The sequence below is a fragment of the Trichomycterus rosablanca genome, chromosome 2, assembly GCF_030014385.1.
Source record: "Trichomycterus rosablanca isolate fTriRos1 chromosome 2, fTriRos1.hap1, whole genome shotgun sequence".
NCBI lineage: Eukaryota > Metazoa > Chordata > Actinopteri > Siluriformes > Trichomycteridae > Trichomycterus > Trichomycterus rosablanca.
Window position 1 is genome coordinate 6,992,009 of NC_085989.1, and position 16,808 is coordinate 7,008,816.

Below are 16,808 nucleotides of genomic sequence, written 5' to 3' on the forward strand. Positions count from 1 at the left end.
CTATTCCTTATGTTATAATTTCTCTTCTTTCACAACATGCTGGACTGTGTTTTTCATCTGCTAGATTTCTAGATGTTAAATGGCCTCTGTCATGTGTGTCTTGATTTCGCTTTTTTTTTTTTAGCTTTTTAGATGTAAATTAAGCAACATTTTGTCCCAAGAAAATAGATTATTTGCATTTTTGGTATACGTGTATTTTGCCTAGGTTATTGTATACACCTTAAAACCTATAATTATCTGGAAACTGTGTCTAATTATTGGTTTTAGGGGTTCTAGCCACATCAGTTAATTTAATTTAAATAAAAACAATAATATAAATTAAATTAGTCAATTAAATCTCATTTTGTCCAGTCATGTCTACTGAGTTGCAGAACATTATTAAGCATAGGCATTAAGCATTATTAAGATCAAAAGCTAACCTGCATACATAAATACAAGCAATTTATTATTTATTATTATTTATTAATGTATTATTTTTAATTAATAATCTTACTTTATACAAATCAACTGCAAGGGGACTAAAACTACAATAAGACTTAGGTGCACACAGGAGAACATAGATCTTGGGCTGAGAGATTAGCTGGACAATCAGTTAGCTTCCAATCAAGCTTTAACCAGCAAACTATCTTAGGCTTTAGCAGGTTTGTACTATGTAGTTACTCTGTAGCTTAAGTTCTTGATGAACCATTAAAAATAGTTGACAAAACCAAATAATTGGTGGACCAGCTGGACCTTTGTGGGCCATGGTTAAACTGTGATGGCCTTGATCTTGGCTGGGTCCACTGCCCTTTAGGTAAACCAACATGGAGTGCCAAGGAGCCCCCTTGGATGAACCACTGGAATGCAGAAGGGGCATTTATAAACCCAAAAGGCATTACCTAGTATTCAAAGTGCCTGAACAAGGTGATGTAAGCTGTCTTCTATCCATCCCCCTGCTTCACTCTTCTTCAGTGGCTCAAAAGCTGAATTTATAAGATGGCAATTGTCCTTGATTGTGCAAAGAGGACAGGACCTTAAATTCCTGTATTGATTACCAGAGCCTGAATAATATTACAAAGAGAATGTCTGTTCCTGATGTTGAGGTGGAGGGGTAGTTTGGTTGATAACAATAATGTTTAGTTGATATTTTTGTCCATATTTTAAAAGGTTTAACTAAAATATAACTACGTTTAATATAAACAAATAAGAAAGTTATACTTGTTCAAATAGTTCTGGCACTCGTAGTTCTCTCGGGCACATGGGAAAACTCCAGAAAATTAATTATGAGAGTCCAGCGTCCCTATTTCCTTTTATGCCTGCACCCCAGAAGAACAAGTCTAGCTTTCAGTTTGCAAACATGTCCAAAAATATATTTATTGAAATGCCATGACTGAACTTGATAATTAAGTAGGGAGTCCTCATTCTTTTCCTGACTATATTTTAGGTAGTGGTAGCTCAGTGGTCAACGTACTGGACTTGTTATTGGATTGTGCTGGTTTTAACCCCATCACCAAGCTGAAACTTTTGAGCCCTTAAACAAACCCCTCAACCATCAGTCTCTTGGGTTGTTTTGGACATAATTGTCAGTTGCCTTGGATCCTTTTTTTTTAAATGCTTAAATATGTTATCCTTTGAAGAAAATTAACCAGTTTTTTTGCAACATAATCATTTTAATTAATATCTATAAAGACTTGGGACAGAACTTTTGAATTGCACACATACCTATCCCTAACTAAATATACTAACTAAATATAGGGCAGTTGTAGCCTAGTGGTTAAGGTACTGGACTAGTAATCAAAAGGTTGCTTGTTCAAGCTCCACCACTGCCAGGTTGCTGCTGTTGGGCTCTTGAGCAAGGCCCTTAACCTTCAATAGCAACTGCAATCAACTGCAATCAAACCTTTCTGATAATTGGTCCACAATTAGGGGCTTTTGAGCATAAGCTTCATATTTAAGGTCTTACCACAGTGTCTCTATTAAGTTTAAGTCAGGACTTTAAGTCGGCCACAACCAAAACCTTAATTTTCTTGTTTTTAAATCATTTAGAAGTGAACCTATTCTTATACTCTTGTATTGTTGCATAACCCAATTTCACTTAAACATTGTTATTTAGGCTTTTAGTGTACTAATGGAGAAAAACCAATATTCAAAATTGGCTTTATTGTACTAATTTGATTAATTTTGTAATTTCATTGCCATGTGGGAAATGCTATGGAGTGCTATCTCTTGAATTCAGAGCTGAAGGCACTTTAGAGGCATTTTGATATGTGGGTTGTGCGTAGAGCTTTTGTGTGGCATCTTTTTGTACCACACTACATCCACTGTGCGAACAAGGGGGGCAGCTGGCCAATTCTGTAATTTATTTCTTGAAGGCTGTGCTTTTCTTCTACTAGGATTTTATTTGCTTTGCATTTTTTATACCAAGATTGGTTTCATGCTTTATGTTTTCACAACATTAAAAACATTTTTGTGCTACATTATAATATTTTTTTAATAATATTTTTTGCCACTGAGCAGATGCTTCTACTTAAAATAACTAATGTTTGTGATTGCAGTTTATGGATTGCTTACTAGCCCAACAGTGACAACTGTGGGCAGTTGTAGGGTTAAATCATTACATTTCAGATTATGATTTGAAATATGAACTTGTATTAAGTATGTGGTCACTTTCTGCCAGGTACACAAATGAACTATAGAGCAATGTAACTACCACAGACAAGCATTAGTATTAGGAATAGTGTCTCAAAGCAGTTATAGGGTGCTTCTTTCCATCAAGCTAGTTTTATTTATGCTATGCTAAAGCTCTGTGAGTCAACCATTAGTTCTAATAAGATGTGTAATCCTTAACATAGATGTAGCATTTATATATACCATAAAAAGTAGGACACAGATAGGAGAAGAAGGGATTAAATACATGCATGTGGATTTAAGAAGGCAGGACGTGTGTTCATTAGTGTCTAGGATTAAATCATTTTTTCATATACACTATCGAGTCACATTATTATGACCACCAGCTAATATCCAGAGTAACCACCGTGTGCAGCACGAACAGCAGCTAGACGGGCTGGGAGTGACTAAGTAAGGTCCCGGTAGGTTGTCACAGGTATCTGGAGCCATGCTGACTGCAGTGCATCCCACAGCTGCTGGAGGGAGGATCCATAGAGTGAACACGACGATCGAGGTGGTCCCACAGATGCTCAATTGGGTTCAGTCTTGGTCATGCTCTTCCAACCAATGTGGGACATTTCTAGCCGTCTGACATGTTGCATTGTCTTGCTGGAAGATCCCAAATCGGCATGTATGGGTGTACGTGATCTACAAGGATGGATTCATGCCCAAATTAGTTAAGAGTGCCATTTGCCTTATATACCCACTAAGCCAGCTCACAAAACGTGACTTCCTTTATGAGCTACACGCTGCAGCTGTCGAAAGTTGGAAGTGGTCATGATGATGTGATTCGACAGTGTATAACAGCACAAAACACAACTGTGTAGACACCAACAAGAGTTCACAAAGATGCAATGAATTATGACTATTGAAACACATAGTACACTGTGCAGAAATTGACCCTAGTGCAAAATGTAATGAAATAGAAATAGAAATAAATAAATAAATACCCAACAACAGCAAATGACCCATTACGCCTGGCAAACCAATCTCAGAACTAAAACAGCACCTGTGTACTTCCACTTCACAATAGTTCATTTAAAAGTTCATTTAAAACCTAGGAAAATGGGATAAGAACCCAAATATCTGATGTGTAAAATAAAATTACATAAAACACATTATATGTTTGGCAACAGTTTTGAAAATCAGGGTCCATTAAGACATGGTTTGGCAACCCGCATTGAGGACATTATGAGAAGTGGAACATCTATTGAAAGCCAGGACTTTTCAGGTCACATCATTGCCTGCCTCACGAATGCTTTTTGGACTAAATAAGCACAAATTCTTACAAAGACACTCAAGAATCTTTTGGAAAGCCGTGTCAGAGGAGTGGTGGCTGTTACAGATGCACATGATTAACCCAATATTAAGGCTAATGGTTTCAGAATTGGACGTCCAACAAGCAGATGGTCAAATATACATACACTATATGTCATGTGAATTTATGCCCATATTGCATGTCGACTTTAATTCTCTTTCATTTCAGGCACTGAAGTTTGTAATTGAGCTGAGATTGCAAAACAAATTGCTAATGTACCAGCTTTGCAAATTGCATTTGTTTAGCAAATTGCAGTGCAAATTGCAAACTCCGGGGGATCAGTCCGAGTCGAATTACCCCGGCCGCGCGAAGTAACAAAACGGTGTTAAATCATTTTAGTTTTGATTGCAGATTTGTCTGATTGCGTTTGCATTTATTTCTGTCATGCGACATGCAACGCGAGACGCGTGTCATTCTAGATTTGCCTGCTGCCAGTGTTACAGCGCCTATAGAAAATGAAAAACGTGTAATATCCGTTTGTAGCCCAGGGGAGTCTAACCGTCTGCAGCACAGACCCGTGGGAACGAGCGTCGCAGTGTTGGCGCGTCGGTGCCATCATTCATCCCTCAGCTCAGTGCGTGTTATGCTCAAATGGTATGGAGAAACTGGAGCGCTGGATAAGGATGTGTTTTTGTGTGTGAATGACTGGGGACTGAATGGCGAGGAAAATGTTCACAAAAATAATGGCGCAACATTGCAGGAGACTGACAGGGGAGTTTTCGGTCCTCCAGACTCTGCCAGAAAGCGAGAGTTGGGAAAATGAATGGAATGAAAATAAGTGGAATTGTTGCCAATGGTGGTTTGCTTTGCAAAATGGTGTGTAAAATAGATGGTAATTTTTGGGCTGGTTTTGTGTTATTTGTAAAGGTCACATTCATATCAAAATTACAAGCACTTAAGTAACACGGTGTTGAGTGTCTTGCAACAGAGCTGCCAGGTGTAACCCTGGAATTAATCCAGCTTCAAGAGAAAAATAACAAACCACATTAATGGCAGATAGTAAAATAGCTAGAAATAAAAAAGAAACAAATCCATAAGCTACAGCCTGAATTGGTAATAAAAACTCAAGAAACAAGCTATTATTAAAGCAAAAAAGGAACAGGAAATTACAGATTATTGTTTTGGTGCGTTTTATAAAGTGTCAGAAACGGAAACATGGTTTGTAATTTCTTCAGCTTTTAACAGGGATACATTTCAATTCATAAAATTCATTTGTGAACATGATCTTGTACAAATACATACATGGAGTTCTTCCACAATCAATACTAATTTATTAATCTAAAAATTCCCACTGCTCCTAAGTCCAATAGTATTGTGCTCTTGGTGCTTTAACTGGTCATTGGCCATGTACACCAATCCTCGGTGCTGCTGATATATGGATCTCATGCTAATGTTGCTTTCTGAGGAAGTTTGGAACATGGTAATATGTACAATTAGGGTAAAAAAATACATTTGACTGGAACAGGTCCATCAAGACATGCATCTAATGAAGTGAACTTGTTGTGACTACCTAAACAACACCAACTGATTACAGGTGCATAAAATCAAACATACGGCAGTGCAATTTCCACAGTCAAATGCTGGCAGTGGAGGTCTTGCTAAAGTTCTCAGTGACCTTTAAAATATGGTAGACAAACCATACTTTTCAAGTCGTACGTATAGCAGCAAAAGTATGTGGACTCCTAACCATGAGCTTGTTGGACATCCTATTCTACAGTATAACCATGGGCATTAACAGCCATAAAAGCTTCCACTGTTCTGGAAAGGCTTTCCTACTTAGTCAGAAGAGTGTTTTGGTCAGGTCAGGGACTGATGTTGGACAGTAAAGCCTGAGATTCAATATTTTTGAAACTTTATGTAACTCAATTCTGAATGTATTAGGCCATGAGAAAAATGTTTGGGAAATAATAAAATAGAACGTAGAAATGTATTCAAATAGGAACTTGAACTGGCCAGCCACTTTCTGATTACTAGTCCAGTACCTTAACCACTGACCCACTACTGCCCTACGCACACCACTATTCCTCCAGCGTCAGTGCCTTTTGACAAATTCTTACACACACAATCCAAATTGTTGTAAAGAGTCTGCCCAAAATAGCTCTTATAGTCTTAAAGGTGATGAGGTGGTTCTTTGCTATGAAATGTCTACATACTTTTGTCCATATATTCCATTCTCTACTAATCTAAAATATATTTTGTTTAATTGTTTCAGGGATATCAACGCTCCAACCATTTCATTGCCACTCAAGGTAAGTGTTTTTTTGTTTGTTTTTTGTTTTTACTTTTGCTTTACCATTACTTGTAGAGTAACCATACATTCATAAATCAGTAAAATTATAACTAATTGACTTCTAATTGACTTAGACCTGCCGCCTCTGTAAAAGTACAGGTTGTGCTTTGCCACAGATGTGCCAGGTGTAGCTTCGCACCTGCAAGAATTAAAAATGCACTTTATTTGTACGATGCTTAACCAAAGTAGAACAATAGGAGTATAGGAAAAATAAAGGCCACAAACATACACAAGCAAGCAATTAAACAATAAAAAAGAAGAAAAGGACCAGATTGTTACAAAAGCAAATTTTAAAAGCCATTGGTTCTCATAGGTATGTCATAGCATTACTGGTGCCAGCAAGATGCCCAAGTGCCACATACACATTTTGAAGCTGCATCCGTTTCCACCTAAAAACCTGTTATTCAGGAATAGTTCTGCTTGTTTCAGCAAGACAATTCCAAGCAACATTTTGCATGTGTTAAGCACCTGAACTATTTTAATATGAACCCAGGCTGTTTGATATCTTATTAAGTGGAATATACACCAATCAGGCATAACAATATGACCACGTTCCTAACTGACTGGTCTGCAGCTATGCAAGAACCAGCATTAACTTCTTCAGCAATTTGAGCTACAGTAGCTCGTCTGTTGGATCGGACCACACATCCCAGCCTTCGCTCCCCACGTGCATCAATGAGCCTTGGCCGCCCATGACCCTGTCGCCGGTTTACCACTGTTCCTTCCTTGGACCACTTTTGATAGATACTGACCACTGCAGATCGGGAACATCCCACACATTTGGCCCTGTCAAACTCGCTCAAATCCTTACGCTCGCCCATTTTCCTGCTTCTAACACATCAACTTTGAGGATAAAATGTTCACTTGCTGCCTAATATATCCCACCCACTAACAGGTGCCGTGATGAAGAGATAGTGTTATTCACTTCACCTGTTAGTAGTCATAATGTTATGCCTGGTCGGTGAATGACAGCAGAAATCTAGTCACATCCAATTACCCAGTTGTATCTCTCCTCCACTGCTGCATACTCCTACCCTGGGTCATAAGGGCTAAACCTAACACACCCCCTCAGACACATGTGCACTTGCCAACAACTTATTTTTCACCTGCCCAAGGGATCACATACGGACTGTCCAGCACGGATCATTATTGACACTCGTCTCTGTGCATACGCCATCTACCAGCCAGCGAAGCCATAATTACATTCCCTCTGCCCTCCCAGACGGCTGACTGTAGCCAATTATGTCTGCGTGTAGGCGGCCAGCCGGCTGACCCAACTTATTGGAACATAGAATTAGCCTATATATGCAAAAAATAAATAAATAGAAATGAGAATATTTGGAACATTATCTTATCTTGTTATTTGAATGAAATTTGCAAGTCATTGCTGTCTGTTTTTATTAACAACTTCCTACTGTCCAAACTATTCTGGAATTGGGTTTGAAGTATTTACCAAACTCTTTTTCCTTACATAATGACTACATAATTATGCCAGATAAGTTGTCTCTGGTATATACACAGATCAGGCATAACATTATAACCACCTCCCTGTTTCTACACTCACTGTCCATTTGATCAGCTCCACTTACCATATAGAAGCACTTTGTAGTTCTACAATTACTGACTGTAGTCCATCTATTTCTCTACATACTTTTTTAGCCCCCTTTCACCCTGTTCTTCAATGGTCAGGACCCACACAGGACCACCACAGAGCAGGTATTATTTGGGTGGTGGATCATTCATAGCACTGCAGTGACACTGACATGGTGGTGGTGTGTCTGGTATGAGTGAATAAGACACAGCAGCGCTGCTGGAGTTTTTAAACACCTCACTGTCACTGCTGAACTGAGAATAGTCCACCAACCAAAAATGTCCAGCCCACAGCACCCCTTGTGCAGCATCTTGTGACCACTGATGAAGGTCTAGAGGATGACCAACTCAAACAGCAGCAATAGATGAGCAATCGTCTCTGACTTTACGTCTACAAGGTGGACCAACTAGGTAGGAGTGTCTAACAGAGTGGACAGTGAGTGGACACGGTATTTAAAAACTCCATCAGCGCTGCTGTGTCTGATCCACTCATACCAGAAAAACACACACTAACACACCACCACCATGTCAGTGTCACTGCAGTGCTGAGAATGATCCACCACCTAAATAATACCTGCTCTGTGGTGGTCCTGTGGGGGTCCTGACCATTAAAGAACAGGGTGAAAGCAGGCTAAAAAAGCATGAAGAAAAACCGATGGACTACAGTCAGTAATTGTAGAACTACAAAGTGCTTCTATATGGTAAGTGGAGCTGATAAAATGGACAGTGAGTGTAGAAATAATGTAGATAATGGTATACCTGATTGGTGTATCTGCTTGTTCTTTGAAAATGATTGATTACTCGGGTAGATGCTGTATTCCAACATCTTCCAATCAAGTTTGGAGACCTTCAGGTTCATAGAAAGCTCCTTTCTTTTAAATATTTCCAAACTTTTATCACAGCATAGAAGCGCTTGAAGCTATGAGAGATACAACCTTTTCCTCTTAATTGTATTTGGCCCTTGACATTTGCTCCCATTAAAGGATAGAACTAAAGGCTAAAAATCTCATATTAATGACATGATGATGCTGCAGAATCTGAATATCAAGTAGAAATTCTGTGCCAACGGTGAATATGGACAACGGACACAGTCACAGTTGTGCGCATGCCCCTGAGCCTGAGGGAACTTGCTTGAGGTTCCTAACCTCATCTTTTGTGAGGAATCTGAAAAGACCTGCGATTGTTTGGCCTCGGGGTGCCTCCACCATCACCCGTGTTAAATCAAAGCTGACGTGCTGTAAAATCAACTGTTGTGGAAAAAAGGCATGGATACAAGAGAACGACTAAAGGGAGGAGAGCTCTCAGAGCCAGGGAAAGAAAGTTTACAGATTTATCCAAACATGGATCCTCAAACCTAGCCTTGAGCTACATTCTAAAACATTTATGAACGTGTGTTATATGAAGTAGCTCCAGGTTTTAAGAAACAAATCTCAATACAGAAAAGTTATCATGGGGAATTAAGGACGCTGGAATGGATGCACATGGACATTTCGAATCCCTACCTCATACACCCATGGTTAAAAGATAATCAGAAAATCTGAAAAAAGTTGGGACAGTGTGGAAAATGCAAATAAAATAAAAATGCAGTTTTCCTTACATTTACTTTGACTTATTTCATTGCAGACAGTTTGAACCCAAGATATTTTATGTGTTGTCCGTTCCTGCCTGCAACACATTCCAAAAAAGTTGGGAGGGGGGCAATTTAGCGCTAGTAATGAGGTGAAAAAACTAAATAATGATGTGATTCCAAGCAGGTGATTGTAATCATGGTAAGCATTCAGGAAAGGCTGAGTCTTTGATGAGCAAAGATAATCAGAGGATCTCCAGTTTGTCAACAAATGTGTGAGAAAATGATTGAAATGTTTAAAAACAATGTACCTCAAAGAAAGATTGGAAAGGAATTAAATATTTCTCCCTCTACAGTGCATAATATCATTAAACGATTCTAGGAATCAGAAGGAATTTCAGTGCGTAAAGGCCAAGGGCGCAAGCTTAAGCTGAATGCCCGTGATCTTTGATCCCTCAGATGGCACTGCATCAAGAACCGCCACTCAACAATAGCTGATATAGCCACATGGGTGAGGGATTACTTTGGAAAACCTTTGTGAAGCTCTACAATACAGTGTTACATGCAAAAAAGAAGCCCTATGTTAACCATGTCCAGAAGTGGTGTCGACTTCTCTGGGCTTGGAGGCATCTAGGATGGACCATCACACAGTGGAAATGGTGAAAAAGTGTGGTGAATAGAAATGGCAACATTACAAAGTGGTAAATGCTTTACTGTCCCAGCTTTTTTTGAAATGTGTTGCAGGCCTGAAATGCAGGAATGGATGTTTATTAATAAATGAAATGAAGTTGACGAGACAAAACATGAAATATCTTAGGTTCACATTCCCAAGGTTGGGAATCCAATGTTCAGATCCAGAGCTTAATCTGGCCATGATGGAGTTTTAGTCTGGTGGTCCTCCATACACACCATGATTGATCTGGCTGTGTGTTATGGAGCATTGTCCTGCTGGGAAGAAAAAAAAAAATCCTCAAATATAGGGAACATTGCCAGAGCAGAAGAAAGCAATTTTAGAGTAGTCTTGATCGTGGACTGATTCATGAAGACAAATCTGCTTGATTCACAGTTTCACAGTGGGTATGAGACACTGGCTTGTAGGTCCCCCAGGTCTCTGTCTGACCAGGCGTCATGCCGAGCAAAAAAATTGATTTACCAGAGAATATAACCTTATTGAAGTCATCTATGGTCTGATCCCTGTGGTCTTTTGCAAACCACAACCTGGCTCCTCTTTGCTTATTTTTTGTAGCATTGCAAGACTTCAGCTGTGCCTCAAGGAGCCTGATTTGAACCATCCTAACCATGTACTTTTACTCAGCTGCAGTTTGCTGTTTTTTGTGGTTTCCTACGTTACCCTACGGTTGTTGAGTGACATTCTAATTAATTTGTGGTCATCCCACTCAGTGGAGAGTCATTTTTGACCTCTGTGGGTCTTTGCCGTCCACAAAGTCTGCTGATTGACCACTCTTCATCTCAACCTACCAAAGTATGTTTTTCCTCATGTTGCCTTTTACTCGCCAATCTGCCATAAAGCCTTGATTTATGGAGTGCTGCAGAGATGGTTGTCCATCCAACAGGTTCTCCCTTCTCTGACAGCACTTTTGAAGCTTTTATACAGTCAATTTTGATCAACGTTGAACAGGTTCTGTTCCATTTGAACCGTGATCACCGTGATCTTTGGGCATGTCAACTTGTAGAGCGAAGAGAACATCATAGTTGATTAATGGTTGCTTTTTTGGATACAAACACACATCTTTAATAGCACAAATGCTGGCTTGTAGGTGTCCCAGGTCTATGCCTGACCAGGCTTCTTATTCAAGTCATTTATGGTCTGATCTCTATGGTCTTTTGCAAACCACAACCTGGCTCTTCCATTGCAGTTTGCTGTTTTTTGTGAGTTACCTACGTCACCCTTCGGTTGTTGAGTGACATTCTAATGAATTGGCGGTCTCAGTCGAGAGTCATCTTTGACCTCTGCCAGTCTTTTACTTTGGTGTCCCCATAGTCTGCTGATTGACTACTATTCATCACAGCCTATTAAAGTATTTTTTTTTCTCATGTTGCCAGAGTCCTTCCTCATCTAGCACACCCCAAGCAGACGGTCATTTGCTTCTTACTCAGAAGTGACTTCCATCTTGCCACTTTGCCATAATGTTCTACCAAGGTGGAATAGGTCATGTTCATTCATCCAATTTCTACCCCAAAATAAACAGGTTCCGAACCAGTGATGACATCTATGGACATGTCAAGTTGTAGAGCAAAGAGAACATCATTGTATTACCAGTAGTTAATGAATGCTTGCTTTGTGGATATAAAACACACATCTTTAATAGCACAATGCTCATAGGTAATATATGCGTTTGGCTAGCTTGCTACTACTATTTAATTCTGTTGTGTGATGTACAGTGCCCTCCGTTGATGATTTGGTCAAACACGGTCCTGTTCTCTGAATAGCACCAAGAAGTCTCTAAGAAGTCCAGAGCTGTTAGAGTTATCAACGGGTTCTTCCTTGCCCTTCTAACCAAGGCCATTTCTGCCTGGCTTCCTAATTTGGACAGGCAGCCAATTTTAGGAAGGTTCAAGGTTGTTCCAAGCTTCTTCTGTTTCAAAATAATTGAGGCCACTGTGGTCCTGGGAACATTCAAAGCCTTAAATATAGACAAAGTACCACAATTTAATTGGGGAGACCCACAGACAATTCCTTGAACTTCAATACTTTGTTTGTGTCCTGACAATTCACTTCATTTGCAAGCATTTATAGACCAAGACGTGTGCCTTTTCAAATAGCATCAGGTCGACTCCAGTTGAGTTGTGAACACATCTTAAGGATAAGTAAAGCAAACTGGATGTACCAGACCACAATTTTGGGTCTGGATGTGCTCTCTAGTATCCAAATGATACAAAGTGCTATCAATATACACTGATCAGCCATAACATTAAAACCACCTCCTTGTTTCTACACTCACTGTCCATTTTATCAGCACCACTTACCATATAGAAGGACTTTGTAGCTCTACAATTACTGACTGTAGTCCATCTGTTTCTCTGCATGCTTTGTTAGCCCCATTTCATGCAGTTTTTCAATGGTCAGGAGCCCCCACAGGAGCACTACAGAGCAGGTATTATTTGGGTGGTGGATCATTCTCAGCACTGCAGTGACACTGACTTGGTGGTGGTGTGTTAGTGTGTGTTGTGCTGGTATGAGTGGATCAGACACAGCAGTGCTGTCACTGCTGGACGGAGAATAGTCCACCAACCTAAAAAAATATCCAGTCAACAGTGCCCCGTGGGCAGCGTCCTGTGACCACTGATCAAGGTCTAGCAGATGACCAATTTAAACAGCAGCAATAGATGAGCGATCATCTCTGACTTTACATCTTCAAGGTGGACCAACTAGGTAGGAGTGTCTAACAGAGTGGACAGTGAGTGGACACAGTATTTAAAAACTCCAGCTGCGCTGCTGTGTCTGATCCACTCATACCAGCACAACACACACAAACACACCACCACCATGTCAGTGTCACTGCAGTGCTGAGAATGATCCACCACCTAAATAATACCTGCTGTGTGGTGGTCATGTGGGGGTCCTGACCATTGAAGAACAGGGTGAAAGCAGGCAAAAACAGTATGTAGAGAAACAGATGGACTACAGTCAGTAATTGTAGAACTACAAAGTGCTTCTATATGGTAAGTGGAGCTGATCAAATGGACAGTGAGTGTAGAAACAAGGAGGTGGTTTTAATGTTATGGCTGCATTTGATTTTTCTGGGAAGTATCTGGAAGCTAATGTACATAAAGTTTTATTGACTTGCTGAACCAGTTTCTTTATTTTTATTTTTACTCTGCAAGATGGGACACACCAAAACACAGCATAAATATTTTTTTAATTATTGGTCCAACAGACTTTGACTAAAATGGCCACCTACCAATGATCTACTGTCCATATATCAATATTTATCTTTGATGGTAGAACCACACTTTCAAGCAAAAGCTTTAAAGGCTCAAGTGGATAAGGGTTCCATGTGGGCAGCAGTAGAACTTGGGTTGATTGGTCTGTAGGGATATACAGTACGAATGCTGTTCTGAGGGATTGGGTGATGGCCTTTCTTTCCCCAAGGAGATAGAAAGATTGTCAGGTTCAGATCCCTTATCTCAGTGTGGCCAAGATTGTATGCATTGTACCAGGCATGATGATCACATGATTTACTATTACTACTATTGTCCTTTATTTATATATTTTTAGATGTAGCTTAATGCACTTGAATTATTCATCTTTTCCCCCCACATCATGTCTTCCTCCAGCTCAGTTCCCTTTCTTGCTGTCTGCAGGGCCCAAGCAGGACATGATCTACGATTTCTGGAGGATGGTATGGCAGGAAAACTGCTATAGCATAGTGATGATCACCAAGCTTGTTGAGGTAGGAAGGGTGAGTATGGCATACCAATAACCCTATTTGTGGCCGGTTCTCATTTTACAGCACTTAATGAGCGCCATCCATTACACGAGTCGAGCCAGCTCTCATCATTCTCCGCTCTCTCTACATCGCTCACAGTAACTGTCAAGCGAGTCGACGAAGACAATGCATTCCGAGCCCAGTCGTGCCTGAGCACTTTCTTTCTCAGCTTTCAGACTCCCGTGCAATTTGGCACAGCTTGCGTTCGTTTAGGAGTCTTAATTGACAACTGAGAAATTAGAGAGCTCTGGTGAAGACCGCACTGTGAACGTTTGCTAAAGTAATCACGTTCCTAATTACAGTGTCTGGCATGCACCGCATTTTGTCACTTATAATTCTGATTCAGGATGATTTAGAGCTAGTTCAGGTGATGTTTTCTTAGAAGCAGGTTATGTTTGCATATTTATTAAATGTATTTGTGTGGTTTTTATTGCAGATGAAATGCTGCAAGTACTGGCCTGATGACAGCGAGCTGTATGGAGACATCAAAATTACTCTCCTAAAGACTGAAACTCTGGCTGAATATACAGTCCGGACTTTTGCCATGGAGCGGGTTAGAAATCTTTTTTAATTAAAGTGGCATATACAGTTTTATTTTAATATTCACTAGAGAAAAATACAAATGACACCAAATGTAAAAAACACTAGCTAAAGTATAAACACACCATTAAAAGCAAGAGCGAAAACACACCAGCAGATGTAAAAAAAAAAAAAATATATATATATATATATATCATTAAAACATTAAATGTAATAATTAGCAAAAGTAAAAACAAACCATTAAATCTAATAACACTAAAAAAATAAAACAAGTAAAAAAAACAACAACCATGAAATGTAAAAACACTAGCAAAGTAAACACACACCATCAAATAAAAATAAAAAAACAAGAGAAAACACACCGTCAAATATAAAAACAACAAAAAGTAAAAATAAACCATCAAATGTAATAACACTAACAAAACATCACAAGTAAAAACTCTTAACAAAAGTACACACACACCATCAAATGTAAAAAAAAAACAAGAGCAAAAACACACCAGCAAATGTGAACACCAGCAACAGTAAAAACAAACCATCGAAACTAATAACATTAGCAAAAGTAACAACATACCAGCAAATGTAAAAACACTAGTGAAGTAAAAACACACCATAAAATTAAAAAAACCCAAGAGCAAAAACACACCATTAAAAATAAAAACACCAAAAAAAAATCAAATGTAATATTTAGCAAAAGTAAAAACAAGTATAAAAAAACCCAAGAGTAAAAAACACCAACACGATGAAATGTAAAAACACTATCAAATGTAATAACACCAAAAAGTAAAGACATACCAGCAAATGTAAAAACAAACCATCAAACACTTACAAAAGTAAAAACTAGTAAAAAACAAAAACCAAACCCAAGAGCAAAAACACACCATTAAATGTGAAAACATAAGCAAAAAGTCTAAACACACCAAATGTAAAAAAAAAAAAAAAAACAGGAGCAAAAACACACCAGCAAATATAAAGACGACACCAGCAAAAACACAAAATTACCAAATCTGAAAATGTGCCAACAAAAACAAAAACAAACCAGTAAATCTGGTAACACATCAGCAAAAGACAAAAACATGCCCAGAAAGCTTCGTGAATATGCTTTGATTTTTTTTCTCATTTAAAACAATTCCAATTCATATTATCAATGTATTTATTTTTTGCAAATCTTTTTTTTATATTCCACAGCGAGGTTATCCAGCCAAACATGAGGTGTGCCAGTTCCATTTCACGTCGTGGCCGGAACACGGAGTGCCCTATCACGCCACGGGACTGCTGGCTTTCCTGCGCCGTGTCAAAGCCTCCACACCTCCTGATGCTGGACCTGTGGTCGTACACTGCAGGTAAGCTCATATATAAACAACAGATATTTCCTGTGGCTTTGAGATGGCATGATGGGTCTGTTTTATTTGTCGTAGGTTGTTAGGTTTTAACAGGTTTTAATTTTTAACAGACATGGGGGGCTTATATTGGAATGACTTGGGCCAAATATAGGCTTTTTGATTTTCGATTCGATTTAATGGCTTCAGTCTCTCGAGTCTATAAGCAGTGCCTGGACATGTATAGATGAACGTCCATGCAGGGGAAAGACTTTATTGCAGTCTCTATTATTGCAAAGTTTTTATGTAAGTGAAATTCAGGTCAAGTTAAAAATGAATACAATAAACTATAATGTGCTATTATTAAATTAGACATTTAGGCACTTCAGTAATTTGCTCTTATTCCTTTTTGACACTTTTTTCCACATTTTATAAAGACTTCACACTAAACTGAATTCCTTTTCTTAACACATCTATAGATCCAAGTCACACCAGTGATGATTCATTCGAATACCAGCTTTCAAAAAAGGTCTTATGCTGTAACTGATCCCAGCATTTAGTGACTTAACAGCTTTCATACAAATACAAAGGATTCAGAAAGTATTTAGACCTCATGATCTGTGTGCTGGATATAATTGTGAATAGACAGAATTGTAACACTTAATCACCCATAATGAAACATGTAAAACACGCTAGCCCACTAGTGCGAGCTTTTGAGTTCAAATAGCAGCTCCATCATCAGCCGTGATCAGCACCTACAGCACATACAGACACACGATCGGGTAGGAACATTCAAGATGGGCAATGAAGACCTCTGCTGAGGGGTCGAGGCTCCTGTATGGGAACGGCTGATCACGGATAGTAGTGCGTGGCTCTCTGCACAGTGTGATACTGTCCTCTGTGAGACACTGTCCCTGGCGGGTGAAAAGAAGCGTTCGGTGTGAGCGTGTCAGTTAGGGTCGGGCGTTCTCGATCACATGTGAGGGTGGCGGCAGCGATGAAAGAGAGTTAAGCTGCAATTATCCATGACTGGACTGAGTAAAAAAAAAAAAAAGAAAGAAAGAGGAGAAAATCTTTAACAGAAAAT

The 16,808-nt window shown here is 39.2% G+C and overlaps 1 protein-coding gene across 1 annotated transcript in view; it reads left to right on the forward strand.

Annotated features, from left to right (window-relative positions):
* Window positions 1-16,808, forward strand: part of ptprua (protein tyrosine phosphatase receptor type Ua) — a 245,213-nt gene that overhangs the window by 206,220 nt on the left and 22,185 nt on the right. Inside the window, exons 19-22 of the mRNA XM_063010511.1 lie at window positions 6,177-6,213; window positions 13,738-13,835; window positions 14,299-14,415; window positions 15,591-15,745. Of these exons, the coding sequence (XP_062866581.1) occupies window positions 6,177-6,213; window positions 13,738-13,835; window positions 14,299-14,415; window positions 15,591-15,745 (407 nt within the window). The remainder of the gene's footprint in view (window positions 1-6,176; window positions 6,214-13,737; window positions 13,836-14,298; window positions 14,416-15,590; window positions 15,746-16,808) is intronic.